Source organism: Eriocheir sinensis, chromosome 1, assembly GCF_024679095.1.
Source record: "Eriocheir sinensis breed Jianghai 21 chromosome 1, ASM2467909v1, whole genome shotgun sequence".
Lineage (NCBI taxonomy): Eukaryota > Metazoa > Arthropoda > Malacostraca > Decapoda > Varunidae > Eriocheir > Eriocheir sinensis.
This window is the reverse complement of record NC_066509.1, coordinates 14,693,871-14,719,810: the sequence shown is the minus strand read 5'-3', so window position 1 is coordinate 14,719,810 and position 25,940 is coordinate 14,693,871. Positions and strand designations below refer to the sequence as shown.

Genomic DNA, 25,940 nt, shown 5'->3' with positions numbered 1-25,940 from the left:
TGCTGTGTTCAAAGGTGTGGTGCTGTGTTCAAAGGTGTGGTGCTGTGTTCAAAGGTGTGGTGTTGAGTTCAAAGGTGTGGTGCTGTGTTCAAAGGTGTGGTGCTGTGTTCAAAGGTGTGGTGCTGTGTTCAAAGGTGTGGTGCTGTGTTCAAAGGTGTGGTGTTGAGTTCAAAGGTGTGGTGCTGTGTTCAAAGGTGTGGTGCTGTGTTCAAAGGTGTGGTGCTGGGTTCAAAGGTGTGGTGCTGGGTTCAAAGGTGTGGTGCTGTGTTCAAAGGTGTGGTGCTGTGTTCAAAGGTGTGGTGCTGTGTTCAAAGGTGTGGTGCTGTGTTCAAAGGTGTGGTGCTGGGTTCAAAGGTGTGGTGCTGTGTTCAAAGGTGTGGTGCTGTGTTCAAAGGTGTGGTGCTGTGTTCAAAGGTATGGTGCTGGGTTCAAAGGTGTGGTGCTGGGTTCAAAGGTGTGGTGCTGTGTTCAAGGGTGTGGTGCTGGGTTCAAAGGTGTGGTGCTGTGTTCAAAGGTGTGGTGCTAGGTTCAAAGGTGTGGTGCAAGATACAAAGGTGTGGTGCTGTGTTCAAAGGTGTGGTGTGGTGCTGTGTTCAAAGGTGTGGTGCTGTGTTCAAAGGTGTGGTGCTGTGTTCAAAGGTGTGGTGCTGGGTTCAAAGGTGTGGTGCTGTGTTCAAAGGTGTGGTGCTGTGTTCAAAGGTGTGCTGCTGGGTTCAAAGGTGTGGTGCTGGGTTCAAAGGTGTGGTGCTATGTTCAAAGGTGTGGTGCTATGTTCAAAGGTGTGGTGCTGTGTTCAAAGGTGTGGTGCTATGTTCAAAGGTGTGGTGCTATGTTCAAAGGTGTGGTGCTGTGTTCAAAGGTGTGGTGCTGTGTTCAAAGGTGTGGTGCTGTGTTCAAAGGTGTGGTGCTATGTTCAAAGGTGTGGTGCTGTGTTCAAAGGTGTGGTGCTATGTTCAAAGGTGTGGTACTGTGTTCAAAGGTGTGGTGCTGTGTTCAAAGGTGTGGTGCTGTGTTCAAAGGTGTGGTGCTGTGTTCAAAGGTGTGGTGCTGTGTTCAAAGGTGTGGTGATAGGTTCAAAGGTGTGGTGCTGTGTTCAAAGGTGTGGTGCTGGGTTCAAGGTGTGGTGCTGGGTTCAAAGGGGTGGTGCTGGGTTCAAAGGTGTGGTGCTGTGTTCAAAGGTGTGGTGCTGTGTTCAAAGGTGTGGTGCTGGGTTCAAAGGTGTGGTGCTGGGTTCAAAGGTGTGGTGCTGTGTTCAAAGGTGTGGTGCTGTGTTCAAAGGTGTGGTGCTGTGTTCAAAGGTGTGGTGCTGTGTTCAAAGGTGTGGTGCTGTGTTCAAAGGTGTGGTGCTGTGTTCAAAGGTGTGGTGCTGTGTTCAAAGGTGTGGTGCTGTGTTCAAAGGTGTGGTGCTATGTTCAAAGGTGTGGTACTGTGTTCAAAGGTGTGGTGCTGTGTTCAAAGGTGTGGTGCTGTGTTCAAAGGTGTGGTGCTGTGTTCAAAGGTGTGGTGCTGTGTTCAAAGGTGTGGTGTTAGGTTCAAAGGTGTGGTGCTGTGTTCAAAGGTGTGGTGCTGGGTTCAAAGGTGTGGTGCTGGGTTCAAAGGCGTGGTGCTGGGTTCAAAGGTGTGGTGCTGTGTTCAAAGGTGTGGTGCTGTGTTCAAAGGTGTGGTGCTGGGTTCAAAGGTGTGGTGCTGGGTTCAAAGGTGTGGTGCTGGGTTCTAACGAGTAATGCTGTGGCGGCGTAGCTACCAAGTGATTGGTGTCTGGGAGTTGATAAGGATAGCATGCTTCCTGCCGTATCAGCCCTCCCCCCGCCGGCTCTTGCGTCATCCACGCCTCACGGTAGTGTACCACGTGCCCCACACCGGTACACCCGTCGCCCTTGGCGCCACTGGGCATACTATAGCACTGCCAGATTCCACTACTCTTAGTATCGTATTCAGTATATTAATATTATCGGGTTGCATTAAAAAGCAATCACACTCACACAACTTGTGGAACTCACTCAACCTATTGTTAATATCATTGTAGGAGCAGCGCTATATATATATATATATATATATATATATATATATATATATATATATATATATATATATATATATATATATATATATATATATATATATATATATATATATATATATATATATATATATATATATATATATATATATATATATATATATATATATATATATATATATATATATATATATATATATATATATATATATATATATATATATATATATATATATATATATATATATATATATATATATATATATATATATATATATATATATATATATATATATATATATATATATATATATATATATATATATATATATATATATATATATATATATAGAAACTTTACTTAGCACTAGTTAGACCTCATCTCGATTATGCGGTTCAGTTCTGGTCCCCCTACTATAGAACGGATATTAAGATGTTAGAATCTGTACAGAGGAGGATGACAAAGATGATGCAGGAGTGAGAAACTTGGCTTATGAAGACAGACGTGCGTGCGTGTATGTGTGTGTGTGTGTGTGTGTACATCAAAGGACATGGCTAAAAAAAATAAAAAAAAAATAAAAAAATAAAAAAAAAAAAAAAAAAAAACCAGCCCGTTACTTGCCGCTCCCATAAAAGATAAAAGTAAAGAGTAGCCAAAAGAGAGGTCAATTTCGGGTGGAGAGGTGTCCTGATACTCTTCTTGAAAAAGGTCAAGTCATAGGCAGGAGGAAATACAGACAAAGGAAGGCTGTTCCAGAGTTTACCAGTGAAGGGGATGAAATGGAGGTGCTGGTTAACTCTTTCATAAGGGGTTTGGACAGTATGGGATGAGCATGAGTAGAAAGTAGTATGCAGCGGGGCCGCGGGAGGGGGGGGAGGCATGCAGTTAGCAAGTTCAGAAGAGCAGTCAGCATGAAAATATCGATAGAAGATAGATAGAGAGGCAATATGGCAGCAGAATTTAAGAGGTAGAAGACAATCAGTAAGAGATGGAGAGCTGATGAGACGAAGAGCCTGAGACTCCACTCTGTCCAGGAGAGCTGTGTCAGTGGAGCCCCCCCCCACACGTGAGATGCATACTCCATACAAGGGCGGGCAAGGACCCTATAAATGAAAAGCATCTGTGCGGGGGAGAAGAACTGGCGGAGACGATACAGAACGCCAGAACGCCCAACCTCGAGGAAGCTGATTTAGTGAGAGAAGAGATTTGAAGTTTCCAGTTGAGATTTTGAGATAAGGATAGACCAAGGATATTTTGTTGAAGAAGGTGACAGCTGAGTGTTATCGAAGAATAGGGGATAGGTGTTTGGAAGAGTGTGTGTGTGTGTGTGTGTGTGTGTGTGTGTGTGTGTGTGTGTGTGTGTGTGTGTGTGTGTGTGTGTGTGTGTGTGTGTGTGTGTGTGTGTGTATATATATATATATATATATATATATATAGAGAGAGAGAGAGAGAGAGAGAGAGAGAGAGAGAGAGAGAGAGAGAGAGAGATAGATAGATAGATAGATAGATAGATAGATAGATAGATAGATAGATAGATAGATGGATAGATAGATAGATAGATAGATAGATAGATAGATAAATAGATAGATATATAGATATATAGATAGATAGATAGATAGATAGATATTAATGCCTGATGCATTATGTCGCACAGAGCTATAAATTACCCCTTCTTACTATAGTTATATTGCCTATCTGACACCACCGGGCGTCCCGGGGCACAGAAAGAAGCCAACAGACACCACTGCCAAAGCCAACACCGTGACATCAGCAGCCGACACTCACATAAATAGTTGACACACTGATGGAGTGGGGATGCAGGGGAATGTGAAGCACCAAGACGTGGCTGCGCCCCGCATGCCTGTATGCATTATCAAGGCACATAAAAGGCTACAGGGACCAAATGATAGTATGCTGGACGGAAGGGAGTCGTTTTGAATATTTATTACTGGGTTAACAGATATAGTGAAATACTAATATATTGGTTGGTTGGCAGAGAGAGAGAGAGAGAGAGAGAGAGAGAGAGAGAGAGAGAGAGAGAGAGAGAGAGAGAGAGAGAGAGAGAGAGATACATACTACATATAATTATACACACAAATACATACACACAAGCAGACGAAACGAACACTGACAGGAAGATGAAAGAGACTAATGTGTTACTCTCAAGGTAATTATCGAGGCAACATTTTCACTGGTTTGGGCGACACCTGTGGCAGTCAACACCTGGGCGGACGTGTTCCTGTCGTGAGAGCTTATCTGAGCCTGAGCCACTCCCTCCTCCTCCCCCAATTACCCCCTTCCCCTGCTGCTCCTCCTCTTCCCCCCTCTCGCTCTCCCTCACACGATGACAACTCGACTTACTTGGTCTATTTTTGGTTCCTCTGAGACATTAATTAAAAGAGTATCTGTTTTTTGTATTTGTCTTCGTTTCTTTCAGTCCTTTGCAACAGTGATTTAACGAATCAATTATTCTCCTCTTACTGACTGTTTCCCACTCCTTTAATTAAATCCGCCGCAGTGTTGCTTCCCTTTGCTGTCTTTTTTTATCACTATATTCAGGCTAACTGCTCTATTGAACTTGGTAACCGCCCCTCCCACGGTTTCAACGTACAAGACTTTCTATTTAAGCGCATCCCTATTGTGTTCAACTTCTTAATGAAAATGTTAACCAGTATCTAAGATACTGAATGAAGATACTATATCTTCATTCTTTCATCCTTTTCGTTTGTAAAATCTCGAACAACTTTCTTTCCTCTGTTTTAAGTTCTTTCTATGATTTCAACACTTTCACGAGGGAAGGATCTAAAGGCAACGCTCTAACAAAAGCGATCATCCTTTTTGCATAGTCTACTGTACTGGGCGAAGCGTGTCACGGGCTTATGTATTACGTATTTTGTTTTGGCCTTGGCCCAGCTCCTTTGCCGAGAATGAGGAACCTAGAACCTTAGTTATTCATGTACTTGACTACGTCTTTCCTCCTTTTGTTTACTTTTAACCTTAGAAACAACAACGGCAATAATAATGATATAAATAAGACGTACGTATCTTTGCGTTGATTCCTGTTCCCTTCCTTTGCTGCTGTCCTTTACTTCGTCAGCAGCTCCCTCATGCCCCCCCTCCCCTTTTGAAACAACAACAACAACAACAGAAATATTAATGATAATGAATAGTACACACAAAAATAACAGGCGCATGTCTTGGGGTTAATATTCTTATGTTCACGTCCTTTGCTGCTGGCCTTTCCTTTCCTCAACAGCCTCTCACCCCCTTTCCCCTCTTGAAACAACAACAATAACAACAGTAACAAATAATGATAATAAATAAGGCAAAAGAATACGGAACACGTCTTTGTGTTGCTTCCTTTCTTTACTTCCTTTGCTGCTGTCCTTTCCATTCCTCGACAGCCCCTCCCCTCCCTCCCTCTCCCTTTGAAACAACAACAACAAGCAACAACAAATAATGATAAAAAAAGTCATTAAATACTGCAACAAAAAAAATAAGAGGAACATGTCTTTGGGTTGCTTCCTCTGTTCACTTCCTCTGCTGCTGCCCATTCCTTTCCTCGACAGCCCCTCCCCTCCTCCCCTCTTCCTCAATATCCCTCGTTTTTCACCAAGGTTAGAAGACTCAATACCGCGCACTGTCGCCTTCCCGTGAGCTGGCTACCTGTTCATCACTGTCCTGTACCTAATAATTCATACCACTGTCCACCTTCCCAGAGCCTCGTATTGGGTGCACTGAAAATGGTGATGGTGGTGATGAGCGGTGTTAGTGATGGGAGGCTAGTATACTGAAGGATGGCCAGCAATGTATAAAGTCGTGGTTCTAAATAACGTGCCATGTGACCAGAGGCAACGTTGGAGGAGAGTGTGAGTCCATGATGACATAAAAAAGTGTCTTCAGGGTGATAATGCTCGTGTCAAGGAAGAGAAAACAAATTACAGGTCACAGGAAGCTAGTATACCGAAGGATGGCCAGCAATGTATAAAGTCGGGGTTCTAAATGACGTGCCATGTGACCAGAGGCTACGTTGGAGGAGAGTGTGAGTCCATGATGACAAAAAAAGTGTCTTCAGGGTGATAATACTGAATATTTTAAACCTAATAATAAGTCAAGGTCGATAAGGAACCAATATTGTGACATCCTTCCAAAGATGATGACTAAACTGAAGGTCACGTGAAGGGCGAAATGAATAGTGTCAATATGGTGAAGGGATAAACGACATTCGAGGCTACGTTAAAATTGATTGCCTTTTCAATAACAACCGAGACCTGGAACGAAACAAAGCAGCACGTTCTAAAGCTGACGGATGAGTTAACCCCGTAGCAGCGACGGGCCAAATTTGTGGCTTTACCGTGTACCAGCGACGGGCCACATTTTTGCCATGATATAAACCCCCTAAAAAATTAATAGATGATGCATAAACTGATCACAAATGCGTTGATATATATTATGAAGTGGTGTGCGAGAGCGATGATTTTTTCTCATTAATTCGCTAAGAGGGGCCTTTAAGAAACATGATCCCCGCAGCTACCGGGTTAAACCACATGCAGGACGAAGAGCATTAGACAGTCACCGGTCCTGGGTCGTGCTGGTCCATGCGGTGACAGGTTGTTGGGTTAGAATTGTGTTTGATTTCACTGATGAGAGAAAAAAAAAAGACTACCAAAAGTGAATGTTCTAAAGACCATGAATAATTTGAAAGCCACGTGAAGGATGAAAAGAAGTAGGGTCGAATTGTAAGACATTTCGGCGCCCAAGAACACATATTTGACAAGGCTTTTGTAGGAGTTGTGGGCATTTCCAGGAGTAGTTTTATGACCCTGGTGGTAGTTTAACCCTTCTTCTGTATCCTGAACCTGAAGAAACAATCATTAGAACCCGACTGACCCCCTCTTTGACCTTTAGAAATAGCTGGTATGAGGAGCGAAAGTGTCTTATATGCCAACCGTAGTGTCAAGAGAGTAATGGGATACACAACAAGAGATTTCTGAGTGTTGGAATTAATATTTGCCTTCATCAATTAAAGTAACGAAGACCAGAATTAATAAAAACGTTGGCTTCTAAAACTGAAGAACAATAGTCACGCCGGCGGAGAGGAAATATAAATGATGAAGCCGAAGAGAAAACCGACTGAACGTTTGACAGCACTACTGTATTTCTGCGGCACGAATAAAGAAAATAAAATATGTGATGCAAAAGGCTAGCGTGGATATTTATTTATCAATGTGTGTGTGTGTGGGGGGGGGAGGGGGCTGACAAAAAAAAAAAATAGAAGCGAGCGAATAAGTATACGGATGTGCGTGCTGGCAGATATGTTCGCGTGCCAGTGTGTGTGTGTGTGTGTGTGTGTGTGTGTGTGTGTGTGTGTGTGTGTGTGTGTGTGTCAGTGTGTGTGTGTACGATGTCGCTATGGATAAGAAGGCAAGACAACGAGCTCCGTGGTCCACTAACACGGGCGCGAGGACACTGATTTAGGGAGGACCTGGCACTGACACCGTGAGAGCGTCGGGCCATTACTCTTGCCGAAAGCCGAGCGTTCCTGAAGCCCATAAAACCTTTAGAGTTGCCCCTTAATTAATATCATTCAGAGCACGCACGCCACCTATAGGTACTCTTGGCGCTCCTATTAGTTATCAAGGTGTGAGAAGATTAATCTGGGGTACTGTGCATACTTCCTGGAGCAGAGTTCACCCTTAAACCATTCAGAACACGCACGCCACCTATATGTACCAATGGCATTCCTATTAACACCTTGGCTGCGGATTTCCTACAAGAAGACCTCACCAAGCTACAGAGATGGAACAAAAAGTGTCTGCTACAACTCAATGAAGAAAAATGTGAAGTCATGCACCGTGGGAGGGGAAATCCAGCATACTAATACCACATGGGAAACACTCCACTATCCACCACAGAGGCAGAGAAAGACCTGGGACTATATGTTACCAGGCTACCAGTGAAGGCCAAATCCGTGCCAATTGCAGCGGACGGGTTAGTTATCAGGATGTGAAAAGATGGATCTGTTGCTGTACATATTTCCTGGAGCAAACTAATCCCATACAGTTCCCCCTTAATCTACACCATTCAGAGTACACACGCCACTTGTATGTACTCATGGCATGTCCTATTAGTTGAAAGTCTGTGAATATATGGGTCCGTTAATGTATGAAATTGTGAGTGTGTCATATCCATCTCTATATTTCTCCACCTCTATCGATCTGTCAGTCCATTATTCACTTACTCATTCACTACCTATTTGTCTTTACTCGTATGTCTATCTATCAAATCATTTATTCATCAAACAGTAACCCTTCTTTATTGCAATTTGCTTCGTTAATGCTGCATGCTGTGTACGTAGCCAGGCCAGGCTCTCCACAACAACCCCATCGTTTCCGGTGAACCAACTCCGTCGATAATTGATTCCAGTCTGCAGGTAACGACTCCACCTCGGCTGAACCTGTCCCTCTCTCGTGCGCACACACACACACACACACACACACACACACACACACACACACACACTCTCTCTCTCTCTCTCTCTCTCTCTCTCTCTCTCTCTCTCTCTCTCTCTCTCTCTCTCTCTCTCTCTGACCACTCAAATGTGTTGGCAAGGTTCTTTCACCCCAATGAACCACTTGTGCTCTCTCTCTCTCTCTCTCTCTCTCTCTCTCTCTCTCTCTCTCTCTCTCATCACTAAAAGTCTGGAACTGATCATCATTATCCACTTATCTTTTTCAATTTTAGGGCACACACACACACACACACACACACACACACACACACACACACACACACACACAGTTCAGAAATTTGTGTGTGTGTGTGTGTGTGTGTGTGTGTGTGTGTGTGTGTGTGTGTGTGTGCGCGTGTGATATATATAGCCATTCATTTAGACGAGCGCGTGCAAGACCTTAGGAATTTATATTTACGAGGACTTAAAAACTAAATGAAGTAAAGAAAAAAGCGAACCAAATCTGCCGTCTTAACTTTGAGGCTGGCGACCATGACTCTCCATTTCCTTTTTACTTCTCCCTACATCATTAACTAAAGCCCGTATCCTCAGAGGCTTTCGGCGCTCACATCTACTATATCCAAAGGCCAAAAAGCAGATTAATCGGGTTCTGATGAGTGCTTTTCTTGGGTTCCTGGTACAGAAGAAGGGTCAAACTACCACCGGGGTCATTAAGGGAGAAGGGGAGAGACGGGAAGGAAGGGGAGGTTGATATATGGGAAAGGAGGGGAAAGACATGAAGGAAGAAATGAAGGAGTGGAGTAAGGGATTAACCCGGTAGCAGCGGGGATCATGTTTCTTAATGGTCCCTCTAAGCGAGAAAAATTAGAAAAAAATCATCACTCACACAAACCACTTCCTAATATATATCAAAGCATTTGTGATCAGTTTATGTATCTATTTTTTTGGGTTTAAATCACGGCACAAATTTGGCCCGTCGCTGCTACCGGGTTAAACTACTACCCCAGGAAATGCCCCAAACTATTACGAGAGCCGTGTCAGATATGTGTGTGTGTGCCGATACGTTTGAGAATACTCCTGGATCTTAAGACTGAGGGAGCACCAAACAGTTAAGCGAGGAGGTGAAGGAGCAAGAGGAACCAAGTGACAAGGAGACGGAAATATAAAGACAGGAGAGGGGTGGAGAAAGCTACGGGAGGGGAAGTGAAAGAATGGGAAACTGAAGGAGAGAGGGGAGGAAGAACGGATGGATGAGGAAATGAGGAAGTGGGAGGGAAGGGAAGAAGGGAAAGGACGGAAGGTATTTTTGCGATGGGAGAAGGCGTGAGGTAAGAAGAGAGGGAGGGAAGGGAGGGGAGGAAAGGGAAGATATGTGAGTGCGAAAGGAAAAAGAAGTGAAGAGGCGAAGGAAGGAAGGAAAGGAAAAACAGTTTATAAAGAAGAACGGAAGGAAAGTAACGAAGCAAAGAAAGAAAGGCGGAAAGGGAAGTGGTAGAGAGAAAAAGAGCAAAGTTGTGTAAAGAGAGAGAGAGAGAGAGAGAGAGAGAGAGAGAGAGAGAGAGAGAGAGAGAGAGAGAGAGAGAGAGAGAGAGAGAACGTACAGAGGAGTAAAAGAAAAAGAAGAGGAATAGAGGAAGGGAGAAATTACAGAGTGAGGGGAGTGAGAGGCATGGGGGGTGGAGATGACTCAGGGAAGAGGGGGGAAGTGGAGGAAGGGAAGGAGGGAGGGGGAAGGGAGGGGGGAGAGGGGGAAGGAGGAACGGTAGCGTGTCATTATCTTTGTTATCATTTGTCATGCACCCTCCTGCCAGACCAGACGAAACACAGAGCTGAAGAAAAATAAGGGGGAAGAGTCAATATCAGCAGCGCCAGTAGTAGTAGTAGTAGTAGTAGTAGTTGTAGTAGTAGTAGTTATTACTGTAGCTGAATGACGACGATAACACGGGAAGAAAAAGAAAAGAAGAGGAAGAAAAAGAAAGAAGAAAAATAGAAGAAATACATAAATAGAAAAACAAAGAAAAAATAGAAATAGAAAAGAAAGAAAAAAAAAAGAAAATAAAGAAGAATCAACCGGAGGAGGAGGAAAAGAGAAAAAAAGGAGGATAAAGAACAAAATTATATAACAGGCAGGCGCGACACACACAAAAAAAAATATTACGTGTTGATACATGTTACGGGTCTGCCAGGCTGATTACTACGCCCTCCATCATGCCGACTCAACGGATCCTTACTTACCTTTAACGCTCCTCCTTAACCTGTACACAACCTGATTATGACGCATTCCTTCACCTTAAACAGAGACCATCCATTCGTGTTATTATTTTTTCTTCTTTCTGCTTGATGCGTTTTATTTATTTTTATTTTTTAGTTTACAATCTTTATTTTTTATGGTAGATTCAAGTTTCTTTTTTCGTCACGTTCGTGTTCGATAGCTTTTTTTCATAGTTTACGATCGTTTTTTTCTGTTTTTTTATATTTTTTTTATGGTTTGCGGCATGGGACCTTCCGTGACCTCGTTTGATGAAGGTGACTCTGTAATGTGCACGGAGAAGAAGAAAAGTGAGTTTCGCGTGATAAGTTCTCTTTTCCGTTTTCTTTTTCACAGATTCTCGAACAATTTAGTTTTTTCAAGTCGTCATAGTTTCTGCCCAAAGTGTACACTGAGTGGTTATTCCGGGAGGGTGTCAGAAAATTATGAATGTGAATTATCATAACTACCACCACTACTGCTACTACTACCACCACTACTACTACTACTACTACTACTACTACCATCACCACTACTACTGCCTTCACTACTACTACTACTACTACTACTACTACCATCACCACTACTACTGCTTTCACTACTACTACTACTACTACTACCATCACCACTACTACTACTACTACTACTACTACTACTACAACTTCCCTATTTTCTTTTTTTTCTTTTTGGTGAATTTCGTGGAAGTCACTTTATCGAGCTTCAGTGGAACAAGTCTATATGCACACGGTACAATGTGTCAGCTTTAAATGATACGTATGTGTACCATTCAATGTATCAGAAACAATATTCGTGGCTGATCTTTTAAGCTACGAGGGTTTGCTGTTTGTTGTACCGGTGGGCGGGCTGAGACAAGGTATGACCGTATGACCCCCACCTCCGCTAAAAACAGAACTGCCAGGTTGGAGGTGGTGATTTACTCAGACCGAGCAGATGTAAACAAACGTGGGGCGTGGTGGCCAGAAGCGCCTTTGTCACGATTTTAGGTGTTGTCGCATTTTACTAAACTGAAGGAACGAGAAAGCGAAATTTGCTTATATTGGGAGTGGTAAAATTTGCTCCACTACTCCTGCTGAATCTGTCACTACTACTACTACTACTATTTCTACCACCTACCTAGTATGCCCCCAAACTACGAAGAGAGCGGACCGCTGCAACGCCATACCTACATCACCCCACCCCTATCCCCCTTCCTTCCCCTCCATCACCCCTTCACACAATTCCTTCACCCCCTCACACACTTCCTCCACCCCTACCATCACCACTTCACATACTAACTTCATCCCCTTCACACCCTCCTTCACCCCTCCCCGAACTTTCACCCGCCTTCATGCACAGCTCCTTCACCCTTCTACAGACTCTACCCACACACTGTCACATCTCCTCCACATCCTCCGTCGCCCAAACACCCCGTAACTTACTTTTCTTCACCCCATTTCACCTCTTAATTCACTCACCTCTTTACCCCGGTACATGTCTTCCCTCACCTCACCGTATCTCTTTCACCTCCACCTGTCACCCTATCACCCCGCCACAAACCCCCTTTAACTTCCATGCATTTTTTCCCGCTCACCCAAGCACATAACTCTCATAGCTTCATGGCAATTTACAACTCAAACATTAAAATTATTGTCAATATTGGCCTCTTCGACAAAACACACACACACACACACACACACACACACACACACACACACACACACACACACACACACACACACACACACACACACACACACACACACACACACACACACACACACACACCAGGTAAAAGAAATGACAACTGAAGCGCATTCAAATTAGTACTTCAGGGACGAATTTGCAGAAAAAAGGTGAAGAAAGTCTACGGGGAAAGAGTGCCGTACTTCACTTTAGCGTTTCCCTGAAGGACACACACACACACACACATACCAGGGCTTGCCACGAAGAAGAGGACGAAGGCTGGCGTGAGCAGCACCGCCGTTAACAGCACTCCCAGACGCCGCCGCAGCATCCTGCCGGCCCTGCGGGGAAACATGAAGACACGTTAGTCACAGCCTGCTCGAAACTCAACATAAAAGACACTCACGACATAATTAAAGACACATGATATAAGTAAACACACACATAAATCTGTTTACGATATAATTAAACACACACACACACACACACACACACACACACACACACACACACACACACACACACACACACACACATGTTTACGAAATAATTAAACACAAATCTGTTCAAGATATAATTAAACACACAAAAAAATATGTTCACGAAATAATTAAACACACACACACACACACACACACACACACACACACACACACACACACACACACACACACACATCTGTTCACGATATAGCTAAAGACACACACGCACACACACACACTCACACACAATTTGGATAAGTTTTAAGGAAAAGTTGGATAAGAGAGGATATGGAGACGGGACAGCGCGAGCGTAGCTCTCTTCCTGTATGTCACAACTAGGTAAATACCACTAGGTAAATACACACACACACACACACACACACACACACACACACACACACACACACACACACACACACACACACACACACATCAGTCTACATTATAATTAACAGACGATATAATCCTTCTGTTTACGATAATTAAAGACAAATCCTTCTGTTCACGATAATTAAAGACAAACCTTTCAGTTCACGATATAATTTAAGAAAATCCCTTCTGTTTACGATAAATTAACAGAAAAGCTCTTCAATTCACGATCTAATTTCATAATCACACCTTTCTCTTAACATTGAAGTATCAGACACACCTTTCTGTTCACGATAATCTAACAGACAAATCCTTCTGGTCACGATATAATTTAACAGACAAACCTTCCCTGTCCACTTTAGTTTACCGGACACAACCTTCTGTTCACTATAACTTAACAGACAAACCCTTTTGATCACGATAATTATATAGACAAATCCTTCTGTTTATGATAATCTTACAGATCAACAATTCAGTCCATTCTGTTCACAAAAACTTCACAAATCAAACTTTCTCTTCACCCTCTTCACAATGACTTCACGAATCAATCCTTCTGCTCACTCAATAATTTTACTACACTCAAACAACCCACCTCAACAACTGTACAAATATAGTGATAACGGAGCATACTGTCAACTTATCGTAGACTGAGTGTAGTCGAGTAGGCATAGACCATCTTCACAATGACTTCACTAATCAATCCCTCTGCTCACTCAATAATTTTACTACACTCAAAAAACCCACCTCAACAACTGTACAAATATAACGATAACGGAGCATACAGTCAACTTATCGTAGACTGAGTGTAGTCGAGTAGGCATAGAGTAGCCTGTGTAGCAGTATGGTGAAACGCTACTGTTTAGTCTAAATAAAATAATTTTCTCTCGTTTCAACTTATCGTAGCCTGAATGTTGTCGAGTAGGCTTAAAGTGTAGCCTCTCTGTAGCATGGGGAGAAAAAAAAAACACGAAGCGCCATTTTTGTACTATGCAAAATAAATTCCTCTCGTTTTTTTTGTCAGTATCAAATTATTTACAATTATTTTGATTCAAGTTTTTTTTTCAGCATATATACATTTAAGCACTTCGGGTGACAAAGAAGAGTTGCCAGCCGGGAAAATGAATAAACGACTATACAAAAAAATAAAATAAATAAATAAATAAATAAACAAACAAACAAAAATAAACGAATACTAAATACACATCATAAATAAACAAGCAAAGAAAAAAATGAATAACAATCACACATCATAAACAAACAAACAACGAAACAAATGACTGGCGCATAAGGAGTATCCGAAACCATCTACGAATCTACAGACGCCGGAACAACACTTGAACCTCCAGCTTGACAGAACAGCGTCAAGACGAATAACAATCACACATCATAAACAAACAAACAAATAACTAAACAAATAACAATCACACATCACAAACAAACAAACAAAAGACGAATAACAATCACACATCATAAACAAACAAACAAAAAACGAATAACAATCACACATCATAAACAAACAAACGAATTTATTTCTGAATCCATCTATCTGTGAATCTATCTACGAGTCTATCAAGGAATCAATCAATCTATGAATACATCTATGAATCTATATACACGCATCAATCCATCTATGAATCCACCTATGAATCCATTTATGAATCCATCTATCTGTGAATCTATCTACGGGTCTATCAAGGAATCTATCTATGAATTTATCTATGAATCTATTCACGAATCAATCTATTTATGAAACTATCTAAAGGGGCTATTACACTGGGCAAATTTTCCGTGGATCTTCAGTCAAACCACGAATAACAATCACGTGTCCACGATCTTCCAAAGCTACGATAGATTTCAAAGACGGACGACGGTATATTACTCACCATCAGCAGCAGCAATAACAAGAACCAAATGAGAACCACGCTAGCGGAAATCGTGGTTTGAGTGAAGATCCACGGAAAATTTGCCCAGTGTAATAGCCCCTTAAGTCTCCAGCACAACATTCGATTCCTTAGCGCGTCCTTCTCAATCTGGTTAAGTTCCCCTGAAGACGAAAGACCCGGATTTACACACTGAACACGAACTTGCATCCTGCTTGACTCATTTCCTTATGTGTGTGTGTGTGTGTGTGTGTGTGTGTGTGGGTGGGTGTATGTGTGTGTGTGTGTGTGTGAAAGGCGAGAAGAAAAGGAAGCAAGGAAGGGAGAGAGGAGGGGAAGGAAGGGAGGTAATGGGAGGTAAAGTAGAAGGAAAGGGAGGGACGAGAGGAGGGGAGAGAGGAAGGAAGGGAGGCAATGGGCGGTAAAGTAGAAGGAAAGGGAGGGACGAGAGGAGGGGAGAGAGGAAGGAAGGGAGGCAATGGGCGGTAAAGTAGAAGGAAAAGGAGGGACGAGAGGAGGGGAGAGAGGAAGGAAGGGAGGTCATGGGCGGTAAAGTAGAAGGAAAGGGAGGGACGAGAGGAGGGGAGAGAGGAAGGAAGGGAGGTAATGGGCGGTAAAGAGTAGGTGAGTGAGGAAGGAAATGGAGGAAGAGGGACAGAGTCTAATCAGGAGGGAGAGATTTCTGTTTACCGAAGAAATAAACTGCGGGGCGTATGTAAATGTGTGTGTGTGTGTGTGTGTGTGTGTGTGTGTGTGTGTGTGTGTGTGTGTGTGTGTGTGTTTCGACAGAGGTACATACGAGTATAATATTCTTATCTGACACGAATATACATGTTGTTATCATAGTGAATTAATTAAACACACACACACACCTTCCTTACCTACCAAGTTCCTAATCTCACTTTAGGCAATACTTACGCATAAAGAGTTGCAAAGTTAATATTATGAGAGAGAGAGAGAGAGAGAGAGAGAGAGAGAGAGAGAGAGAATTTCATCAGTCGATTTTTTTTTCTTTTTTTTTTTTACATATTCGTGTGACGGCTCGGCTTAGGGGAGAGACACAGCTCGCAAAGGATAAAGTGCAGGCGTTCGTATCCTGACTCTTTGACCCTATGAATCCGAAGCATCGAAAACAAGTTATCCTGATCCCTGACAGATTTTTTCTTTCTTTCTTTATTTTTACATCTTACATATTGCAAATGACATATATGTCGATGAGCGGCCAACGGCCCGCCGCTGGGGGCCTGACAGATGGTTGACTCTCTCTCTCTCTCTCTCTCTCTCTCTCTCTTATAATTATCCACTTATCCTCTTCAATTTTAACACACACACACACACACACACACACACACACACACTGGGGGGGCCGTGTCATTAGTCAAGGATGAGAACATGTCTTCGTCCACACCCGACACACGGCGTCCCAATCACTCAGGAGCTCTTCAGACACGTCCACGTCGTCGGGTGTTCGGCTTGTGCTCCCGGTGACTTGGGTCTAACACCTGAGCCAAGCCCGACACGCCTAACCTGAGCCGTTTACTAATGACCAGCCCAGAGAGATAGATATATAGATACTTGTAACCATCTCTCTCTCTCTCTCTCTCTCTCTCTCTCTCTCTCTCTCTCTCTCTCTCTCAGCAATCAACATCAGTCACCGCGACAACAAAACATCGTCACCGAGCCTCCCAGCGCCAGGCCACCATTGCGTCATTTTGTGGCAGTAACGCCGATCGAAGGTTTGTCTTGCCGCGAGTGTCATTAAAGTGTTCGGGTCGCTGGGTGCTGTAGTCGTTTTGTCAGTTTATTACACTCGAGGAGCGAGACACCGAAAATATGAAGATTCTTTCTTATATACACAAGTGACTCGCGAGTCGCAGGATACGGCGATACTGTAGACCTAACACTCACCAAAGGAGGGCGCCTTATAAGACTCAAGTAATTATCCCTTAGCAAGTATTGACATACGTCTTTTAAGGACTGTCCTTGTGGTGATACAAATGTAACAGTGGGACATTCGAGACAATAGTGTTGGGGACTGTTGGCATTGGGTGTGTTGCACAATTTACATGCATGAGTATTGAGGAACATACGCTGCCTCAGTCACCTGCCACACTGGCCTGCATCCTGAGATGGGCAGACTCCACGTTGTCTGCAAACCTTTAGTTCACATCGACAACATTTATGGGAACGAAAGATAGCGTTGTAATGTTGGTTGGTCACACTCTGAGCTAGATCAGTATTTCTGCGATGGAGAGAGGGAAGTGAGCGGCAATACGTATCTTTGTCTTGTAATAGGAGAGGGAATTGAATGAGGCACCAGCTGCAGGCAAAGCCAGTCCACGTGCAGCCTTTGCCGGAAGGTCGAGCGTATCGTTCGCTAATATTCCCACATGAGAGGGAATTCACAAGAAGTATATGACAAATGAGTCTTCGAGAGCTGTGGCTAGTTGACATACTATTTGCCTGTCTAGGTTTTGGGATTCAGTTCTGGGGGCTTCCTGCATGAAACACGGCACCGTTTTTGACTGTCAGGCCAGGCGGAAACATCGTTAGATCTAACAGTCAAACATGTTTATGAAGGAAAATAAAATAATGGAGTGAGGGAAAAATTTAAGATTCATGTAACTGAGGAAGCAAAACATGGAAGACACGAAAAGTTATTACAAGACTTGAAGGACAGACTGAAACATCTATAAATCGAACAAGTATACAGTTAAAGAGGAGAAGAGGAGAGCGGACGTACGTTGTACTTCACGAGACTGAGGAAAACAAGGCAGTTTATTACATTACTTAGGCTCGATAGAAACATCCGCAAACCGATCACTCACACCCAATCCAATGAGCAGCTGGAATTATTACCTTCTGTGTAATTACCTGGGTTGTTATTTTTCCCTACACTTAAGACGCTTTATTAGTCCATGATGAACGGCAACTTCCATTCAAGTCACCACTCACACAGGTCGTTAAGTTCCCCCGCAGTTTAGTCTGTTCACTTAAGTCCGACCCAAGCTGACAACATAAACCTAAGCGTGTTTGCAAGCTGAGTACTGATTGGCTACTGCTATGGCCTCCAAGTTTTCTTTAACCTCTGTTTGTGTTTATCTCACGCAACACTTTCTGCTAATCTGCTCTGTACTTACGAACATGCTTAGGTTTATGTTGTCAGCTTGGGTCAGACTTAAGTGAACAGACTACGTATAGCACCTCAGCATCGTGGTTTGATCTGATTCGTCGTTTTATCCTCTTATCTTTGAGCCGTCAGAAAACCTTTTGATACCACTGATTATTCTGAGGTCAAAGTCGTTGATGTTAACAATGAACAGTAATGGCTCAAGACTGACCCCAGCATGACGCCACAAGCTCTAACATCATGATTGGCAGATCTTAATTTACCGTTAAGTTAGAGTATTGCACTATTTTTGCCGTCACACTGATCGAACACGTCGCACACACACACACACACACACACACACACACACACACACACACACACACACAAACAAACAAACAAACACACACACACACACACACACACACACACACACAAACCTTGGATCGTGGAAGCAAGAGCGCCGATGCATATCTGTCGCCGATGTGCAATACCTCCCTCGCAAACAACAATAACGACAACGAATTCGAATAGCAAAGACCCACTCAAGGACTAACCGACCCAAAGCCAATAAATCAATACACAAATAAATAAATATACACTTCACTCTAAAGGAACATTAATAGGCTACAGATCAAAGTAAATGAGCGCGATTCTCTATCTTCAAAGTCGTGCAATGCTTTTGAAACCAACCCAAGAAAGTTAACACAGGATTCATTAGCTCCACGCTCGCGTACGACTCGACTCACTGCAATGCAAGACTTGAGATCGCAGACCGGCTGGGGACGAGGAGAGGGGAAGCAACACCCCCTTTAGCCATACCGCGCAATACTCCCGCAACACACATAACGAGACCACGAGGAAACTTCAAAACGGGCACTCAACGCAGTCTTCCAAAGTCTTAAAAGGAACACATGGGAGGCAGGGGAAGGACCAGATCACTAACCACGCCTGTACAACACTCCGCAACACTGTAGGGAAAGCCTATGGACGACCTTCCAAAGAGAACCTGAGCCTTCACTAGTCTCAAGATAAGATAACACTCGGGCGGGAGGTGAACGAGAGAAACTGGCTAAGAACGAACCAGGCGGCGGACTGGGAGGGAGTAAACGGAGGCTGAGAATTTAAAGAAAGCAGACAAGGAAAGGACGGGGCTGCGAGGTGGGGAAGGGAGGGGAGGATGGAAGGAGGAGAAAGGAGGCGGGGGAGATTATACAAATTAAGTGGGTTGGGCAATGCAGAGGAAGAGGAGGAGCTAAAGGCATGCACGTGTGTGAGATAACGAATGGTAGGGATGATTTGAGGCGTGGTGAGAGATGGGTGTGTTTGTGACGCTTCCGAAGAGTAAAGGAAGGAAGAGAAACAAAGCCGAGGACGTAAAGGAATAGGGGAAAGAAGTGAAGAAGGAGACGAGAGTAAGAGAGAAAAGAAAGGGCGAAGGAGGTGAGGGAGAAGAGGGAGAGAGGAAGGAGTGACTTGTAAGGGAGAAAGTCAATAAAAGGATGAGATGAGGAGTAGGGGGAGTGAGCATAGGGACACGAGTCTGCAACGGGGCAAGGGAGGGAATAAAGAGGTACAGAGGGAGCAACAATGAGGAGAGGGAGAAGGGTGGAAGGGTGAGAGAAGAATAAAGAGATCTGAGACAAGACAGGAGATGGAAAATAAAGTAAACAATGAAGGAGAGACGATAGAATTGAGAGAGAGAGAGAGAGAGAGAGAGAGAGAGAGAGAGAGAGAGAGAGAGGTTCCTTAATGAATCTGTCGGATCACCAAGTCAATATTATAAGAAACGGTGCTATTTGTGTTACTCCTCCTCCTCCTCCTCCTCCTATTACTACTACTACTACTACTACTACTACTACTACTACTATTGCTACTAACCATTCGCTCTTCTGTTTTCTCTTTTGTTTTACTTTCACACATTTCAACATTTTTTCTTCGCTCTGCATATGAATAAGCTTATCGAGTCCCTCTCTCTCTCTCTCTCTCTCTCTCTCTCTCTCTCTCTCTCTCTCTCTCTCTCTCTCTCAAGTCCATCCTTCTTTTCTTCACTCTTTGGCGTTTATCTTTTTTTTCCTTTACTTTTTCGTTACTTCTTTAGACGAGAGACACCAACCAAGTCTCTTCTCTTCCCTCCCTTCCCTTCCCTTCTCCTTTCTTCTCCTTTCCCTTCCTTTCCCTTCCCCTCCCCTCCGTTCCCTTCCCTTTCCTCCCCCCTTCCCCTCCCTCTTCTTCCCTCACCTATCCTCCTCTTCCCTTCTCTTCCATTCCCTCCCCGTTATTCCTTTCTACAGATCCCTCCTCCTCCTCCTCCTCCTCCTCTTCCAGTCTTCATATCCACAAAAGAAACCAGGAAAGGAAACACCATGACGATGATAATTAAACAAAGAGAGAGAGAGAGAGAGAGAGAGAGAGAGAGAGAGAGAGAGAGAGAGAGAGAGAGAGAGAGAGAGAGAGAGAAAACAGACCAAAATGCAACCCCCCTTCTCAAACAATGACTTTTGGAATTCTTGGCCTGAACAGTTAGTGAAACAAACGGCCTCTCGGTGTTTAGAGAAAGCCCCGTTGACACCTTTTTATCGTTTCTTTTTTCGGAGGTGGATGGACGGGGGAGGGAGGAACCTGCAATGGATGAGGGAGGGAGGGAAGGGGTTTTGGAGGAATGGAAGAGAGGGGAAGAGGTCCACACCTTTGCCAGATTGTCGTACTCAGAGCCTAGTATTTACCGGTTTCTGACGCCTAACTAATGCCAAGAAACATCAGGAATTAACTATTTTAACGATAATTTTAAGTGAATCTCCTTATTGGGGTCCACGAGACAGTTTATGGGTCGTAAGTCGGTAAATATAAGAGGCTGAGTAAGACAATCTGGCAACTTTTAGCCTTTTCCATTTAGCGTAACCCGTTTCTGGGTCATGATCTGTAGAGTCCCTTGATAGATAGAGTCCCGACAGCCTAAGATTTGGACGCCATTATTGGCCCTGTCTTCGCCGCGAGACCGTGTGATAGTGTTTGAAAAGCGCGGCGAAAACACAGGGCCAATAATGGCGTCCAAATCTTAGGTTGTCGGGACTCTATGAGGGACTCTACAGATCACGACCCAGAAACGGGTTACGCTAAATGGAAGATGCTATTTGTATACACGACCCAACACCATATCACCACCCAAATACACTCACTCACACCCACTGCTCTTCCCCTTCTCTTTATATTTCCCTGACCAGAACCCATACACTTCACCACCACTTCAATACACGGAAGTCGGTAAATATAAGAGGCTGAGTGAGACAATCTGGCAACTTTGGAAGAGGATGACGGAGGAAGAAGGCGATTGAAAAAATGGAGCAATATTTAGGGGAAGAGCGGCTTGACGAAGAGGAACAGAGGCGAGGAAGGGGAGAGATTTTGAGAGAAGGGAAAATGAGGAGTTTGAAAATGGGAACGAGAGGAGGATGAAGATTAGGAATTGAAAGGAAGAGAACTTTGGAGGCTAAGCTTAAAAGAAAAGAGAGAAAGGAAGGGGCTTTTGCGAGGGAAGGAGAGGTGCTGCAGAGGAGTGGATAAGCAGAAAAAAGGAAGAGAACTTTGGAGGATAATCTTAAAAGAGAAGAGAGAAAGGAAGGGGCTTTTGCGAGGGGAGGAGAGGTGCTGCAGAGGAGTGGATAAGAAAGAAAAAAACACGCAAACTAATATGAACTAAGACTAAAACATTACTCAAAAACGTGTGACTGGTGACCCGCAGCAGAGGGTATAAACTGCATCACTTCAGATCTAATAAAGGTACTGCCAAGAACTCGTTAACAAAAGGAATGGCGGGTGAATAGTGGATGAGACTTTGCAATCAAGTGGAGAGTGCCAATACGATAGCCATTCTCAAGCAAGAGTTACGTGGGTTTATGGAAAGAAAGAATAGATGGTGTTATTTCTTTAAGAGTTATCCCGTGTAGAGAATAACTGACAAGCAAAAGGAAAGGTTGGTGAATGATGGAAGTCTTGGTAATAACGTGGAGAGTGCCAATACGATAGCCATTCTCAAGCAAGAGTTAGGTGGGTTTATGGAAAGAAAGAATAGATGGTGTTATTTCTTTAAGAGTTATCCCGTGTAGAGAATAACTGACAAGCAAAAGGAAAGGTTGGTGAGTGATGGAAGAGTCTTGGTAATAACGTGGAGAGTGCCAATACGATAGCCGTTCTCAAGCAAGAGTTAGGTGGGTTTATGGAAAGAAAGAATAGATGGTGTTATTTCTTTAAGAGTTATCCCGTGTAGAGAATAACTGACAAACAAAAGGAAAGGTTGGTGAGTGATGGAAGAGTCTTGGCAATCATGTGGGAAGTGCAAATACGATAGCCATTCTCAAGGAAAGGTTTAGATAGGCTTACGGAAAAGACGAATAGAAGGTGTAGGTTTTCACGAGTGGCCCCGTGGACTCTGACTGACCCGCTGCAGACATCTTGTGGACTTAACGGGTTGTCTCTTCCGTTGTTCCCTTTGGGGATGAACAAATAGAAACTCAGGGTCAGAACGAGGTCATTCTCTCCTTCTGGTGACCTACTGAGGGATGACCTAGGTATGGTGTAGGATGGAGGAGGAAGAGGAGGAGGAAAAGAAGGAGGAGGAGGAGGAAGGGAGGTATGTTGGTGAGGGTTTGGCAAAGAAAAAGTGGAGGGAAAGAGGTAAATGTGTGTGTGTGGGGGGGGGGGGGGGGATGAATAAATGCGGGTGGAGGAAGGGGGGCGTAATGGAGAGGAGTGGAGGGGGAGAGATGGATGGAGGAGAAGAGGGGACTAGTGTTTGTTATGAGGGTGGGAGGCGTGTAGGAGTAAGGGTCAAGGAGAGGGGGTGGGGGTGGGGGTGCGGAGGACTGTAGGTTAGGGACAGGAGAAGGAAAGGAAGGGGAGGGGGGAGGCTATAGTGATGGCAGGCTAATTATTGCTCACCGTTAAACAAATATTATCTCCCACCTTTGGTATTGCCGTCTCTCTCTCTCTCTCTCTCTCTCTCTCTCTCTCTCTCTCTCTCTCTCTCTCTCTCTCTTGTTCAATATATCTCTCCATAAATAAACTAATTTGACATAACAATTCTCTCTCTCTCTCTCTCTCTCTCTCTCTCTCTCTCTTAACACCTGCCCATCGACCCATCGCCTACCTACACACCTTCCGGGCTCGCCTCACCTGCCATCATTACCTTCACACCTTCCATCAACACAGCGACAAAAAGGCAGCGACCCGGATATGGGAACACGTGGCAAGTATCTTCACTTACATAACAAAAAAGGAATCCATCTCACAGCCAACTTCTCTTACATCAGCGTTAACTGTGAAGAACATAAATTTGGGGGGAGGTATGTTGACTGTCGAAGGCTGCGCATAAACGAAATAATTGAATATCTAAATAAGTATCTACCTAACTATCTACCTGCCTTCTTAACTACCCATCTAATTCACTAGCTAACTACCTGGTTCTCAGTAATTAACGTGCCAGTAAATAGTATCTGAAAGGTCGAAATGCAGCCAGAAAAGTGACAAAGGAAAACCCGAGATAACAAAGATAAAACGAACAATTCAGTACCGTGTAAAAACGATGTACAACCGAAACACCGAACAGCACGGAAACAAACCCCCCCAGTAGATAACAAAGATAAAAGTAACAAAAACAGCAATGTGTGAACGGGTGGGATGCAGCCGGACTCACAAAGGAAAAACCAAAAGACAGAGATAAAAACTACAAGCACAGACCGTAGTGAGGTTGTATGTGCTGTGTGGGCGGCCCGGGGAGAGAATTAATTAATAAAGAGGACTGGGAGGAGTAAAGGAGTGTCTGGGAGTGAGTGGGAGTGTAATGGGGGTATAATAGGAGCGTTGGGGACATGAGGCGTGGGTGAAACGTGGGAGTAAAAGGGGAAATTAACCGGTAGGTGCGGGGATCATGTATCTTAAAGGCCCCTCTGAGCGAATTAATGAGAAAAAATCATCACTCACTTAAACCATTTCATAATATATAGTACCGACGCATTTGTGATCAGTTTACGCATCCTCTATTTGCGGGGTTTGTATCATGGTAAAAATTTGGCCCATCGCTGCTACCGGGTTAAGGGCAAGGGGATGAACAGGTGAAAGAACTACGGCGTGGAAAAGCAATGACCAAATGAGTGTGTGAGGAAGGCGTGTGTAGGTTTGAAGGGAGGGTACACTGGGAAACTTCGGGTATGGACGTGGGTGAAACAGGAAATTGCACCGGCATGGGAGGGTCGGGGAAGGGAGGTGGGTAAACATGTGGTCTAACAAGTTATTTTTTTATGTATATTTTACTTTAGGGCTAATTACATATTGCGTTTGTAAGTAATTCAAGGAAGGAAGAAGCAAGATATATCTACATAAGAAATGAATTAATTAATGTTTAAAAATGAGTGACCACATGTGTGTGCGAGGAAGGGCGAAAGGAAGGGAAGGAGGGAATGGAGGGGGCTTAAGAGAGCTGGCAAGTGTTGCATAATGGGGTAATGGGTCCATCTTATCTTACTTCCGCCACGTTACGTTAGTTGCACGGAAGACCTTGACAACCCGTCATCAAGAGCACAACACAGCCCCATAACACAGCACCCCGGCACAACACAGCACCCCAGCACAACACAGCCCCATAACACAGCACCCCGGCACAACACAGCCCCATAACACAGCACCCCGGCACAACACAGCCCCATAACACAGCACCCCAGCACAACACAGCCCCATAACACAGCACCCCGGCACAACACAGCCCCATAACACAGCACCCCGGCACAACACAGCCCCACAATACAGCACCCCGGCACAACACAGCCCCATAACACAGCACCCCAGCACAACACAGCCCCATAACACAGCACCCCAGCACAACACAGCCCCATAACACAGCACCCCAGCACAACACAGCCCCATAACACAGCACCCCGCCACAACACAGCCCCATAACACAGCACCCCGCCACAACACAGCCCCATAACACAGCACCCCAGCACAACACAGCCCTATAACACAGCACCCCGGCACAACACAGCACCCCAGCACAACACAGCCCCATAACACAGCACCCCGGCACAACACAGCACCCCAGCACAACACAGCCCCATAACACAGCACCCCAGCACAACACAGCCCCATAACACAGCACCCCGGCACAACACAGCCCCATAACACAGCACCCCGGCACAACACAGCCCCATAACACAGCACCCCGGCACAACACAGCCCCATAACACAGCACCCCGCCACAACACAGCACCCCAGCACAACACAGCCCCATAACACAGCACCCCAGCACAACACAGCCCCATAACACAGCACCCCGGCACAACACAGCCCCATAACACAGCACCCCGGCACAACACAGCACCCCAGCACAACACAGCCCCATAACACAGCACCCCGGCACAACACAGCACCCCAGCACAACACAGCCCCATAACACAGCACCCCAGCACAACACAGCCCCATAACACAGCACCCCAACAGCGCCATAACACAGCACCCCGTCACAACACAGCCCCATAACACAGCACCCCGGCACAACACAGCCCCATAACACAGCACCCCAGCACAACACAGCCCTATAATACAACACCCCGGTACAACACAGCCCCATAATACAGCACCCCGGCACAACACAGCCCCATAACACAGCACCCCGGCACAACACA

At 44.5% G+C, this 25,940-nt stretch overlaps 2 protein-coding genes and 1 long non-coding RNA gene across 7 annotated transcripts in view; 1 reads left to right on the top strand and 2 right to left on the bottom strand.

The window, feature by feature from the left end:
* The window catches only part of LOC126995382 (alpha-1,3-mannosyl-glycoprotein 4-beta-N-acetylglucosaminyltransferase A-like), a 116,382-nt gene that overhangs the window by 53,765 nt on the left and 36,677 nt on the right, over nucleotides 1-25,940 (bottom strand). For 2 of the 5 annotated variants that reach the window (XM_050854889.1, XM_050854891.1), the window contains exons 1-2: nucleotides 18,705-19,356; nucleotides 12,674-12,765 (exon numbers count right to left, since the gene is read on the bottom strand). In XM_050854889.1, coding sequence (XP_050710846.1) covers nucleotides 12,674-12,765; nucleotides 18,705-18,736 — 124 coding nt within the window. In that variant the 5' untranslated portion in view covers nucleotides 18,737-19,356. Of the gene's footprint in view, nucleotides 1-12,673; nucleotides 12,766-15,158; nucleotides 15,178-18,704; nucleotides 19,357-25,940 lie in introns of those variants that run through there. The other 3 variants (XM_050854892.1, XM_050854893.1, XM_050854901.1) reach the window with 2 other exon arrangements.
* On the top strand, nucleotides 422-1,317 carry LOC126995393 (uncharacterized). Its single transcript, XR_007750296.1, has 3 exons — nucleotides 422-454; nucleotides 495-699; nucleotides 1,279-1,317. It is a non-coding gene; the product is annotated as an uncharacterized LOC126995393 (long non-coding RNA).
* LOC127000186 (keratin-associated protein 4-3-like) lies at nucleotides 24,800-25,792 on the bottom strand. The gene has a single exon (XM_050863982.1). It carries the CDS (start codon nucleotides 25,790-25,792, stop codon nucleotides 24,800-24,802), a length of 993 nt encoding a protein of 330 aa, XP_050719939.1.

What these genes read in the sequence shown, in the direction of transcription:
- LOC127000186 (XM_050863982.1), bottom strand. Translation starts at nt 25,792, where the DNA reads ATGGGGCTGTGTTGTGACGGGGTGCTGTGTTATGGCGCTGTTGGGGTG.